The sequence below is a fragment of the Telopea speciosissima genome, chromosome 1, assembly GCF_018873765.1.
Source record: "Telopea speciosissima isolate NSW1024214 ecotype Mountain lineage chromosome 1, Tspe_v1, whole genome shotgun sequence".
In the NCBI taxonomy this organism is placed as follows: Eukaryota; Viridiplantae; Streptophyta; class Magnoliopsida; order Proteales; family Proteaceae; genus Telopea; species Telopea speciosissima.
Window position 1 is genome coordinate 83,220,604 of NC_057916.1, and position 13,531 is coordinate 83,234,134.

The 13,531-nt window shown below is 38.1% G+C and overlaps 1 protein-coding gene and 1 non-coding gene across 3 annotated transcripts; one reads left to right on the top strand and one right to left on the bottom strand.

Annotated features, from left to right (window-relative positions):
• The first annotated feature begins 1,757 nt into the window (after positions 1 to 1,757).
• LOC122648847 (ubiquitin-conjugating enzyme E2-23 kDa-like) lies at positions 1,758 to 9,933 on the top strand. Of its 2 annotated transcripts, none has more exons than XM_043842113.1 (6): positions 1,758 to 1,916; positions 2,041 to 2,120; positions 2,761 to 2,875; positions 3,035 to 3,087; positions 3,246 to 3,374; positions 4,092 to 4,153. In XM_043842113.1, exons 1-6 carry the CDS (start codon positions 1,873 to 1,875, stop codon positions 4,136 to 4,138), a joined length of 468 nt encoding a protein of 155 aa, XP_043698048.1. In that variant the 5' UTR covers positions 1,758 to 1,872; the 3' UTR covers positions 4,139 to 4,153. The 2 variants fall into 2 exon arrangements, with proteins under 2 accessions (XP_043698048.1, XP_043698047.1); XM_043842112.1 differs by lacking the exon at positions 4,092 to 4,153 and adding an exon at positions 9,554 to 9,933 and having other exon boundaries at positions 1,759 to 1,916.
• A 2,218-nt stretch (positions 9,934 to 12,151) lies between these two features.
• Positions 12,152 to 12,235, bottom strand: TRNAL-CAA. The gene has a single exon. It is a non-coding gene; the product is annotated as a tRNA-Leu (tRNA).
• Between the last annotated feature and the right edge of the window lie 1,296 nt (positions 12,236 to 13,531).

Below are 13,531 nucleotides of genomic sequence, written 5' to 3' on the forward strand. Positions count from 1 at the left end.
TGGAAGATCACATGCACAATTATTTGTCCTGAGGTAACATTGTCTAATTGCTCTCGGACATAGATAGAAGCTCATCACAAAAGACTGTCATATCCTTTTGGAACTTACTCTTTTAAGAATGGTTGTCTGTCCAAGGTGACTTAGAATTTTCTCATTTTCTCATTCAAGTTTGGTCGTTCGTCTCTATTCATGGTAGACCGTGGACAATAGAGGTAACATTTTTCTAAGTCAAACCACCTAGTTTCTTAGGTTTGATCATTTAGTTTTTTTTGTCCTTTTTTTTAAAGCTTTTTCTCATCTTGTGAATCATATACATTAGGATTAATAGATAAACCAATAATGCTCAAATCTTAATTCTAATCTAAAAGATTCTTCCATTCGATGTAGTTTTAAGCTCTTCAATCTTTCAACACCAGGGACGTATTCTATTCGTGGAAATCCATCCTCAGCAATTCTTCTTCTAATCAATATGTCATCTTTGTCTTCAATGGTTCGACCTCGATTGCTTAGGTAACATCAAACTCTCAGCATATTAACACACATATTAATACATCCAAACACACATCACACAACGGTTTTCATATCCAAAACTCATATAAAATAAATAGAGCCTTCTAGATCCAACACTATCTTCGGGTGTTTAACCCAAATCTTCATCAAACGTAGAGGGTTCTCGACAAGATGAAGGAATTGGGTTCGAAATCCAAACGATGTAGGCAACAATAGTGTTTGTACAGTCAAGATTGGTTGTTAGGGAGAGAACTGAGAAATTAGGGAAGTATGCGTAGAGTAAAGGGAGGCCCTACTGGTTTGATTTTCAAGGTAAATACGATTTATATACGTCAGTTATAATCGGTCCTTAATCAATCAATCTATTGATTTTATTAGGTTAGATCGAAAACTACAGATTTAATCTAAAAACACACATCTCTTAGAATTGAGATCGAACCGTTTATTTGTATGATTGGACGTTAGATTAAGAAAGTAATTAATTTAAGATCAGAGGGTTTATCAAATGATCGATCGAGTTTGGGCTTATTCGATCAAGTTAAACTAGCCTTGTTTTTAACACCCTTGGTAGGGCTATCCATGTCAAGTTGGGATCCTCTCCCCACCCACTAGATCTTGGATCCGATTCCTCTCCAAGGAGCTCAGCACCCAGGGAGTGCCCAGGGGGGCATCCAAGGGTTGGACCATTGGACTGTGCCGCAAATATCCTGACGTGCATCTAGTCAATCATCGAAATGTGTGCAGTACAACCCAACGGCTGGATGCCCCCTAGGCATTCCCTGAACTGTTGGGCTCCCTGGAGAAGAGCTCAATCCCTAGATCTGACACCGTTCGTAGGATGTGGGACTCATCTTTGAAAAGCGAGACCTACATCTCTTGATTGGTGTGAAATCCGGTGAGGAGGTCCCCACGTGGGGAGAGGGAGCGGACTCCCATCCTTCCAATCCTCTTGATTTCAACGATTCCCGCGTCGTCCATTCGTATATGTCAATCGTGTAGAGGCGTCTAGCTGACTAGCACTACCTTACCATCATCTATTGCCTTTTAAATTTTTTAATTTTTTCTTTAATTGCCGTAATTACCAATTATTTCCCTAAGCTCATTTTAATTCCATTTTTAAATTAATTAATAGTGATCCTCACCACTGGTTATTAGCACTTCTCCTCGGTACTCTACCATTTCCATTCTCTCAATCTCTCATATTCCGTCCGGATTCTAAACTCTGGACAGCTTTTCAGCTTTTATCGTAGTTCTGAAGAACTCTTCTCCTACCCGTTCCCTCCCCTCCCCCACAAGAAAGAGAATTCATCTGTCACTGAATTCTGAGACCGCCGAACCAGTCCCCAATAGAGAAAGAAAACCATGTCTTCCCCAAGCAAACGCCGAGAGATGGACCTGATGAAGCTGTAAATTCTTCGATTATCCTCTTTTTTAATTTTTTTTGTTTGATGTCTTCTTTAAATTTTTCTTCAAAAAAAATTTATTTTCAAATGATTTTGACTTTGTTTTTGCTTATTATCTTCAAATTAGGATGATGAGCGATTACAAGGTGGAGATGATCAACGATGGCATGCAAGAGTTTTATGTAGATTTTCATGGACCGAGTGACAGTATATCTTTGATGCCCATATACTTTTTATCTTTGTTTAAGAATTTTTTTTTACATAATCGTATTTTTTCGCCCTTAAATTGGGGCGTTTTCTTTCTTATTTATAATTTGTATTTGCTGTTTTTATTTCAATCATGTTGACTACTAGTAGATGTTATGGTCTTGATTCCGTTCAGAAGACAATATTTGGCAACCACATTACTATTTTTAGTCGTTTCCTCTTTTTTAACCATAAATTGTTCTATTTCGGTATTTCCCTCTAGTACTTTCTTTTTGTGGGAATTTAATTTTCAATTGTTTTGATTCGATCTTTATGTCCATCAAAATGCTGAAAACTCTGTATTACTTCTCTATTGCTATGAAGAAGAAACTTCAAGTTTCCATTGAGCTTCCTTTTTGTTCTCCAGACTCTTTTGTTTACAACTGAATCTATAACCCCTTCATTTTCACTGATGATTTTCCTGTTTCTGCTTCATTTCTCCTTACTACCTTTAAATCAAATCATTTGTTTGTTTATATGCGGCAACCGCTTCCTATATCTACTTGTTACATTGCAAAATGGATATTGTAGTTTCAACTTTCAAACAAAGGGAACTTTTTTTCTTGTTATTATTCTCATTTTTTTGAATTGTTTTTGATAGGCCCTTACCATGGAGGTGTCTGGAGGATTAGGGTGGAGTTACCAGATGCTTATCCTTATAAATCACCATCAATTGGTTTTGTTAATAAGATATACCATCCAAATGTCGATGAAATGTGAGTTGTTGGGTATCCATATTCCAAGTTTTCTTTCAGTCCCTATGAGTTTTGTTTTCATATGTTCATCAACTACTCCCTTTCTAGCTTAAGAAATTCACTAATTTAAGGTTCACTGGTTTTGTACAACTGATGATGTTGGTGAGTTCCAAATTTTAGGTCAGGCTCAGTTTGCTTGGATGTAATCAATCAGACCTGGAGCCCCATGTTTGGTAAAATAGCTTTTCTCCTCCACCATTTTAAATTTAATAACCCATTTGTAGTACTGTCAGCTTTTATGAAGCTTCAATGTATACTTTGAACTTATGCTCCTTTTCAGTTTTACTGTTTTGTGAAATTGTTTCCAGACGTTGACTTCCATGTTTTGCAGATCTGGTGAATGTGTTTGAAGTGTTCCTTCCACAACTTCTGTTGTACCCCAACCCATCAGACCCATTGAATGGAGAGGCTGCTGCTCTGATGATGCGTGATCGAGCTACTTATGAACTAAGAGTAAAAGGTACTAAATATTTCTCAAAGTTTATTCTTCTGCTTATGTGTACTACCAACTTTCTGTGAACTGTTTGAGACGTTAACTACTGGCATCTCTACAAATTTGTCTGACCAAACCTCTTTACTCATCTTAAAGACAGTTTATTTATAAATACTGGTTGTAATATGTTCTTGGTGGATTTAAATGTTTGTATTAATTTTACAATGTTTCACCAAGAATACCAAAATATGAATAATGTTTAGTTCTATGAGCTTGATTCAGTTCCATGTTTTTCTGTATAAATGGAGAATATCTGGTCATTTAATCTCATTACGATGATCAGTTCTGTATAAGACCAATATGGTCATGGGGTGTCTTGAACATGGAAGAATGGGACTATACTCCCATTGTGTCATTCTCTGTTGTTTATGGCTTGTAAACAAGTCCCTAGATAGTTATCCACTTATCCTTCCTCTTTTTTTATGTATTTATCTCCTGTAATTAACTGTATAACCATGTACCATTGGCTAGGTCATTTCACTTTTATATGCTAAAGATATTTAATTAACTCGACTTTTTTCATTGAGATCAGATATGAGAAACGACAAACCCGATCCACTCTAGGTATTATAGGTGTTGTAGAACTTGCATAATTTAGCAGATATTCACTGTTCTGTGGATGGACAAACTTTGTAAATATTTTACAGTATTTCTAACAGTAACTTCTAAAAGTTCCTCTTATAGTTTTTGGCATGGATTTTGAGGAATGGGAGATCATATCTAGTACATGAATCTCTTCACAATATCGGTGGGTAAGTCATCTGAGGGTTTCTCTTCACTAGGCTATCCCTATTAGAGATATTGTTCTTAATTCTATTCTATGAACCTTGCATCATCTGTCAATTTCGAGGAGTTTCACCCTTTCTGACAGGAAGAGAAATAAAAAAAATAAAAAAATCATAAAGAATGTAGTATTGCGGAATGTTGTAGAACTAGACTACTGGTAAGACGGAGAAAAGAGTGGTTATTGTAGATATGCAGTTTGCTGGTAAAGTTGGCATATATGTTGCTAACTCACATTGTAACTTATGGGCCTAACTTAATCCATAATGGGAAGAAAGCTGCACTGTCACAAAACCTATTCAAGGCAACATAAAAAGTTTGCACATCAGAGTTTCTGTATATGATTGAATGGTGGAAAGTTGCAGGCTCTGGTGCAATCCCTATTTGAGATATTGGTTGTATCAAGGATTATGTATGTAGCAGAGGAATGTCATGTAGTCTTTGGTTAATATCTCATTTCTCTTCTTCTTGTTCACAAAACAGCTAGGTTGAAGCAAGGACTAATAACCTGAGACAAATAAAACTCTCAAATCACAAGTTTTCATTCTCATCTTATAAGGGAAAAGGCCGGGCATGCGATCAGGGTGCCCAGCATGTGTCATCCTCTCTCCTCCTCCTTTGGAAGAGACCCCCTTGCCCTTTTGTGTCCATCTGTGTGATTGGTGTATGCTGATAGCTTACCGAAAGCTGGTGGCATGACCAACCCTCTCCTTAAATTCATATTAGAAAAGCTGACCTGGATGTAAATATAAACTATTTTGAGTCTTGGCTAATCTCATTTAGTGCACCTGTTTGCTTACCTATCTGATGCAGTTGCATTAGACAGTAATCCTGTATGGAGATCTATATGCAAGCTTGGGAGGCCCACAAGGTGCTAGTGGCATTCCAATGGGTTGAAATTGACCTTTGGGTAGTTATATTATAGGTTGGGGCTTTTATCTTTTGGGGGGTTCATTGTAATGGGCTTAATTTATAAGCCCATAAAGTGGGGATAAAGTTAGTATAAGGGATTAGTAGTTAAGCTATGTTGGGTTAGATTGAAGAATAAGAAGAACAAAAATAAAGACAAGGCGAAGGAAAATGCTTCTAGAGTAGCTGGTGTCATTGAGGAGAACTTATCAGATGCTGATAACATCCTTGCAATCTCCTTCAGAAATGGATCTATAGACAAGGAATGGATTTTGGATTCGTCTTGTTCATACCACATGTGTCCCAATCAAGATTGTTTTGCCACATACCAGACAATTGATGGTGGTATAACTTGATGGGAAACAATATGCCTTGTAAGATTATTGGTATTGGAATTGTTCGAATCAAGATGCATGATGGTGTTATCAGGACTTTTATTGATGTTCGGCATGCCCCTGACCTGAAGTAGAATTTGATATCTTTGGGGGACTCTTGACTCCAAAGGTTACAGATATGTCGGTGAAGGTGGAGCCGTAAGAGTCTCGAAGGGTGCTCTTGTAGTGATGAAAGGGAAACAGAGGAATCACCTCTATTTCTTACAGTGCAGTACAGTGATGGGTTCTGCATCAGTTTCTTCATCACGTGACTCAATTCAGAGAACACTCGGCTGTGGCATATGCGTTTTGGGCATATGAGCGAGAGGGGCATAATGGAGTTGAGCCGATGAGGTTTTTGTGTGGGTACAAGACATGTAACTTGACTTTTGTGAAAATTATGTTTATGGCAAGCAGAAACAAATGAAGTTCAGTACAGCGGTGCACAAAAGCAAAGAGATGGTAGATTACACCCTCTCAGATCTTTGGAGGGCCTCACAGGTTCCCTCACTTGGTGGTTCTTGGTACATGTTGACTTTCATTGACAGTTTTTTCGAGGAAAGTTTGGGTGTACATTTTGAAGAATAAAAGTGATGTGTTCGTTCCTCTTTACTTTCCTTTCCCATTTCTTCATTCCTCCTACTTTCCTTTCCTTTTGTGTGGACCTGATTTTCTCTATTTTATTTTTGAAAGGATCCATGTAGCTGACCCCATTTAGTTGGGATAAGGCTGAGTTGTTGTTGTTGTTGTAAAAGTGATGTGTTCGTGAAGTTCAAACTGTGGAAGGTGGTGATTGAGAAGCAAACTAGGAAGCAGATTAATTGTCTCAAAATTGATAATGGCTTGGAGTTTTGTTCAGGAGAGTTTGATGAGTTCTGTAGAAATAATAGCATCGTCACACCATACGGTCAGAAGTACTCCACATCAGAATGGAGTTGCAGAACCCATGAACAGGACCCTGTTGGAGAGAGCACTTTGCATGCTCTTCAGTGCAGGCTTGTTGAAGAAATTTTGGGCTGAAGCAGTCAACACAGCTTGTTACTTGGTGAATCCGTCTCCATCAACTGCTATTGATTGTAAAACTCCTGAAGAGGCATGAGCTGGCAACCTTGTTGATTACTCTCAGTTAAGAATACTTGGATGTCCTGCTTATGCTCATGTTAATGAAGGAAAGCTTGGTCCTATAGCCAAGAAATGTATTTTCATTAGACAAGGGGTGAAGGAATACAGGTTGTGTGGTGTCCTAATTCCAAGTCACTCAAGTTTATTGTTAGCATGGATGTTACTTTTGATGAGACTGCTATGCTTCATCCTGGGAAGGAGTCCCTTGATGCAGGTGATGGACAGGGTGTCAAGCAGCTGCACAGAAGGTGCCAGACAGTCCTCCTCCTCAGCCCGGTCCAGTTTGATGGCCTGGTTTGTTGTTGTCCTTCTTGTTCTTTTGACCTGCATCAGCAGGATTAGTTGTTTACGCATTTAGGTTAGGTTAAGATACTTAATAGCCAGATAAATTTAAGTCTTGAGTTTATTTGCTTTTCAGGTGTGATTAAGAGTCCTTTTATGAGTTAATTTGGGAGAAAGAACACTAACCGGTCGCGTTTGTTGCACAGATTCCACGCAGCGTAGCTGCTAATCATTGGATTGGAAATATCTATTACGGACCGTTGATATAATTTAATAAAGAAACAAATCCCAATTGTAATCAATATGTATTCTAACCGTATGTGGAGACCGGTGTGAGACTGGTTTTAAAGGTAACAAATCTCCTAAATTCTTTCTCTTTCTCTCTCTCTCTCTCCTCTCTGAGACGAAGTTTATCTTCTTTTTCCCATAAATTTAATATGGTTCTTATCTTCTGACTCTTTCCATCAGCTAGCAATTTGAGTTGCTCCTTCTTTCCTTTGGGGGATAGGACCCCAAAACAGACCGAGGAAACATTTATTTGCACAAGTGAAGAGTTGGTGGAATTTTCAAGCCTGTTTCTTTCTTTGCCCCTTTCATTATTATGTATTGGATTAGTCTTTTCTGGTTGGCGAAAAAATTTTAGTAGTACCTTAGGTAAAGGATCTTTCTAAAGGTAAAGAAGTTTATTGAATCAGTTGGATGCTTCTGGCATGAAATTATAGCACAATTGGAACCGCTGGTATGAAAGTCTATGTAGAGCTCAGAGACAATGAAACATTTAAATTACACTAATATCAGTGGGAAACGGAACTGGCAAGTTCCATTTCATTCCCCACTCGTGGGACATTCATAGTATTTACACATGCTAAGACTATTGTATTGTACAACCGTTTCAGTCTTTCAGAATATGTTGGAACAGGGGTTTTATGACATGTGGAGTGCTGACCTGGCAAAACCAGACCTGCCATCTAATTGGTTACTCTGTCACTCATATGCACTGTGTCCTTGGCAAAACATGTGAGCCATTTTTGGACCATGTCATCTTAATTATAGAAAGGTCAAATGTATAGAAGAGACTCTGAAGTCTGAATCTTTTCTTCCTAGATGGGAAAGCTTGTGATAAAAGCACAACGCTTTTTTTTTTTCTTTCTGAAAATGTGTAAAATGGTAACAATTATTATGTGTTGATAACCATTGACAAGTTCTATATGCATGCTTTCATATAACGCCAGAATTAAATCTATATTTGACCACTTGCTTTCTCTCTTAATCCACGACCTGTGCATGCTAATAAGCTTCCATGATGTAGATTGGTTTATTCAGCTGTGGACAGAAAATTGTTTGCATCATATGGGTGTGACTTTTATCCTTATTCATATCTGACGTAAGGCTGGACAAGTCTTGGTCACTGAAATTTTGATTGGGTTAAATCTCTAGTTATTGATTTAAAGTTTTGGGTTTATGTCTTGGTTATTGATTTAAAGGTTTGTTGCTACTAAGGTGCATGTTATTTCCTTTCTGAAAATTACAAAATAAAAATTCAATGAGAAAAATACCAATATCTTCTCCTCCAAAACTGTAATTGCTTTTTAGATCAGTAGTCTACTTGGTGCCTTTCAATTTGATTTTGTTAGTAATACCCTTCTATCAAGTGTCCATTTTAGCCCTGGAAATGGTTTGGAGTTGGAACCCCTGGCACCTGTTCCTTCACCGAGAATAGAAAATGCTGAAACCAAACCTTTTTGGGGCAAAAGGTTCTTTCACGGCGTTGGAGAGAGCCTTCTCTTCATGGTCACTTATTTTTCCCTGTGGCATATGATTAGATGGGGCTCAAATTGTGGACTGGTAGACCCTTATGACCCCCGCTTATATGTCAAGTGGTAAAATAGGGCTTCAAAAAATTCAGGAATGGGAGAGTGTGTAGTAGTGGCTGGAGTATGGTACACATGCACGGATATATATGGGGATGCATACCAATTCTTCAGGGGTTATATGGTTGATATGAATCTCAAATTTGATACATGGCCTATCCTGTTGGGGGTGCGATGCCTTGTATTCCGTCGATTGGTTTGTGGGAATTTCGGTAAAATTCCTATATAGGATTTCGCTATAAATATGTAGCGAGGGTTCTTTCTCTGTAATGCAATCTGAGAGAGGTGTGAGGACGAGCGGTTGTAACCTTATTCTCTATTGATAGTGAAACAAATCTCATCTCACCGTGGATGTAAGCATTCTTGCCGAACCACGTAAATCCTTGTGTTCATTGTGTGATTGTTGTTTGTGATTTCCATTCTTTTCTATATCGTGTTAGATTTCGTTTTCTACATATCCAACGGTTGGAATTGCCAAATCATTCTGCCATGTGGCAGAATTAGTGGACTGGTGGAGGGAGAAGCCTCTTTACACTGGACAATTGTAATGGCAAAAATGCCAACTTTATTATATGAATCTGGCGTTCTATACAATATGTAATTTTATCAAACTTCTAATCCAGGCAGTGCTGCTAATCTTTCCCAGTAGTCAAACTCAGGTCTTGGTTGAATGCAGGCCCTGCTGGGTCCTGTGCCCATAATATTTTCTGTCTTTCCTGTATTGTTTAATCTATGAGCTCTGTGGTGCCATTGATGTCATAGTTTGTGTTTGATCAACTTTTGCTCATGCTCATTCATGGTCCAGAATATTGTGAGAAGTATGCCAAACCTGAAGACATTGGAGCCAAGGAGGAGGAAAAATCCAGTGATGAAGAACTGAGTGAAGATGAGTATGACTCCAGTGATGAGGCAGTGGCTGGCCATGCTGATCCATAGTGCATAGGTGGATGAAGACATGCCCCATTTAGTTGTCTGTATCTGTACATTGACATTATAGCTCCAGGTAAATAAAGCCAAAGGCTCCTGGTTTTATTTTTATATTTTTTGGGGGAAGAGGAGGAGAGGGGGGTTGGGGAGATTCAGGTTTTTCTGTTTATTAGTTTCATTGTCACTGTAAATAAACTTACTCAAGCTTCATGTTATAGCCCTTTCATTGTCAGGACAGTGACTAGAATGGGTTGTGATGAATTTGTATCCTCTCAAGTGTGGTGCACTGCCTAATGCAAGTGCATCGGACAGTGCACCTGACTTGTGCATTGGAATTTTATCCTCCCCAGTGGCCTTCATCCGGTGCTGTTTAAAGGTGCACTGGATAGTGCACCATACTTGAGAGGATTAAAATCTAGGTTGTGATACAAAGTGAAAAATGATGTGTGCCCCACACACATACACCGCCATCCATAGGGAGGGGTGACTTTTCTGGTCGGCACTATGCCATGCTGCTGGATGAGTTGGCATTGGTAGTTTACATGTGGCGGATGAGGTGGTGGCTCAAAAGTCCCCCTTGATACGCCGTTTGTTGTGTTAAAAGCAGGGTTTGAAAATTTGGATTGGATCGGTCGATCCGGATTGGACTGATTCTATACAGAATTATGGTTCAGGGGTAATTTTGCTGATTTACACCGATTTGGATCCCAATTCCTGTTTTTTAAACCTTGGTTTCAAGGAATCCAAGGATGATGGAGAAGATTTCCCCACGTGTTTCCTTAAATTCAAGAAAATCTGAATGATAGCCTAGATAGACAATAAATTCACATATAAATATAATATTGAAAGAAGTATGCAGTGATTAATTGAAGCCCCCCTTCCCTCCCCTCCCTCCCCTCCCTCCATCCATCCATCCATCCATCCATCCATCTATCATTCTGAATCCTGCTATGATGGCCATTGGTGAAAGGATTCTTCTTTCACAGTTGATGAAAGAAAACTAAGTCTTATTTGTATTCTATATAATAAATATGTGGCTGAAATGAACGTCAGATTTGTATTCCGAATGTCAACTTTTAAAGTCTCTGCTCAGATAAAAGTTTCTGTTTACACAGATGATCAAAGTTGCTCGATAAAGCATCGAAAAATCTAAGAAAAAACGTTAACCGATGTTGTGTGTGAGCGTGTACTTGCATGGCTGCACCCAGACACAGTTTGGTGCAAAAAGATTACCACATCCCTTGAAAATGTGAAAAGATCTAGGGGTGCAATGGTCTTTTTGTGCCGGACTGTATCTATCCGCATGTACATGTTCACACAGCACCCGTTAGCGTTCCTTATACCTAACTATAAATACCACATCACCTTTCAAGTTGATAAATCTGGAAATGCCTTGCATAACTTTAGATGAAAGATGGAATTTCCCCATCCTGTGTGTGGCATTCTCTTCCTCTTTGCTATCCAATTAAAGTAGGCGAAATATTGTGGGATATCAAGCTCCTTCAGGCTTGCTTTGAGAGTTGTCGCTTCACAAATGTACTTAAGTCTAAGAATGTTATTTAGATTTTAAAAAAAAAAACTTAATGAATGTGATTCGAAAATAAAATAACTTTTTGGATCGATGTTTTTTGTGGGGCAGCATGGTCCTTGTGCGTGCACAGGAGCCCAATGTGAGTACGCACATTGATATCATGGGGTAGGATTTTTGCCTTTTATGGAGGGCAGAGTGTCCCCCTCCTTCTATGTCTGGGTGTGGACAATACACTCCCCCATGGAGAACTTTTCTTCCAACAAAGATGGTTTATTAAAACAAGTGTAATTGACCATGCTATTTCCAAGTGGGTTGTGTGTTACCTTTATCAGGGTCTTTGAGAGTCTTTTCATGAGGATCTTCTTAAGAATGTATATCAGTTTTTCCTGGCTGAAGCTAAATAAATTTAAAATTTACTCCTTCATGGGGGTTTTGCCGAAAAACAAAGAAGTGGATCCAAGTCATGAAACCGTGAGAAACTAGAGTAGAGGAATACCAATACCTTGATGAACCAATGACCACATTCGGACCAGTAACCCTTTTTACTTAGACTCTGTTTGGTTGCAAGGGGATTTAAAGGGAAGGAAAATGTTTGGTTGCAAGGGGAATTAAAGGGAAGGAAAATGAAATTTTTAAATCTAAAAAAAAAACCTTTTGTAATCATTACGACATTACCCATATGACAATATCACTAACTTCAAATCATTCCATATTTGGTTATTTAATTACATTTTACTTTGCATCCAATTCCCTTTGGTTTAAAATATAAAATAAAAACTACATGTAAAATGTATTATTACTAAATATGGTAAGAAATTTAAGTAGTATATACAATCACATGGGATAATAATTACAAAAGTTCATTTTCCCTCCAACCAAACAAAGCTCAGGAAACCAACAATGAGAAGTGAACCTAACCATTTGGAAAAAAAAAACAAAAATCATTGTCAGAAGTGGGATTTGAAACCACGCCCTCTCTCGAAGAGCAGATTTTGAGTCTGGCGCCTTAGACCACTCGACCATCCTGACTCTGACTGAAACAATTAGTTTTGTTTTTTATATAAAAAACTTTTGTTCTCAGGTGTTTCAACTAAATCAAAACGTATTGTAACCTCCATCGGGTAGTGTCCTTTCCAGTTTCCACTTTGTTCTCCAAAAAAATAAATCAATAAATAAAGGCAAAATTTTTGGGTAGGCACACTAATACAACACATTGGACTTCAACTATTGGAGAAAAAAAATTGATGAGAAATATATCAAATTTTATTGTAGTATATTTGGACCAGGGTTTAAAAATAAGGATTTGGGATCTAGATCGGTCTCAACCATTCAATCAAAATCGGTCCAGATTCAATGGAAACCAGTTAAAAAAATCCAGATCCTAGTTTTCATATTGGATCTGAATCAATCGCGATTAGGATCCACCTCAGTTGATATCGCGATTAGGATCCACCTCAGTTGATATCGATCTATATCGACAGATCCAATCAGATCAGATTTTTCAAACCCTAATTTAGTCACCATAGAATGTTAAAGAGAAAGGGTTGCAAACATTCATAAACGGGGAAGGAAATATTTTGCCTTTTGAACTATTCAAATATGCATTGGTTAACTTTGAACAAAATATTGGGGTTGTCCCAAAATTCCTCCCACCCCTACCCTGTCTCTTTTTTTTTTTTTTTTTTTCAATCCAAATATTATCTGGGACCTGGGCTGACTTCTAAACTTTTTTTTTAACCCGAATATTACCTGGGACTAGGATGGCACCTGAAATTTTATTAATAAACCAACTAAAAAGGAGATTACAAGGAAGGCACAGAACCCCGCCCTACCCTCTCCCCTTCTCCTCTCTTCTCTCTTCCTTTTAGGTATAACCAAATATTCCTGTTCACTGGTTATCTTTCAGGGAAACATTCAAGTTGCCTAAATATATTTAGACTGATCTTCCTTCAGGCTTCAAGAGTACATATGTGGTGGATCACATACATGTCCAAAACAGGCAAATTCTTGTAAAACTATTTAGAGCCTTCTTAACACAGTTCAAATATTTGTGACATGGTAGATCAGAGGAGATACAGTTCTAAGGCTAAATAGACCCCAAGTTGTCCTGTTCACATTTGAATTTCAACCCAAGCAGATTTTGCCAAAACAGAGCTTTGATTGAAATTGAATCTGAAATTTGACACGTAACTACTCGCCATCCAAGACTCAAAATAGCCACATCATTCATATTTGTAGCACAACGAGGTGGAACGTCTTGGGAGACCGAGGTTTTCTTTTGTCTAAAATATGTTCAATAACTTGCCTGGACTGTAATAAGGTGAA

Coding starts and splice junctions, on each gene's coding strand:
- LOC122648847 (XM_043842112.1), top strand. CDS start 1,873: ATGTCTTCCCCAAGCAAACGCCGAGAGATGGACCTGATGAAGCT. Junction 2,121..2,760: donor TTTTCATGGACCGAGTGACA/GTATATCTTTGA, acceptor TGTTTTTGATAG/GCCCTTACCATGGAGGTGTC. Junction 2,876..3,034: donor CATCCAAATGTCGATGAAAT/GTGAGTTGTTGG, acceptor TCCAAATTTTAG/GTCAGGCTCAGTTTGCTTGG.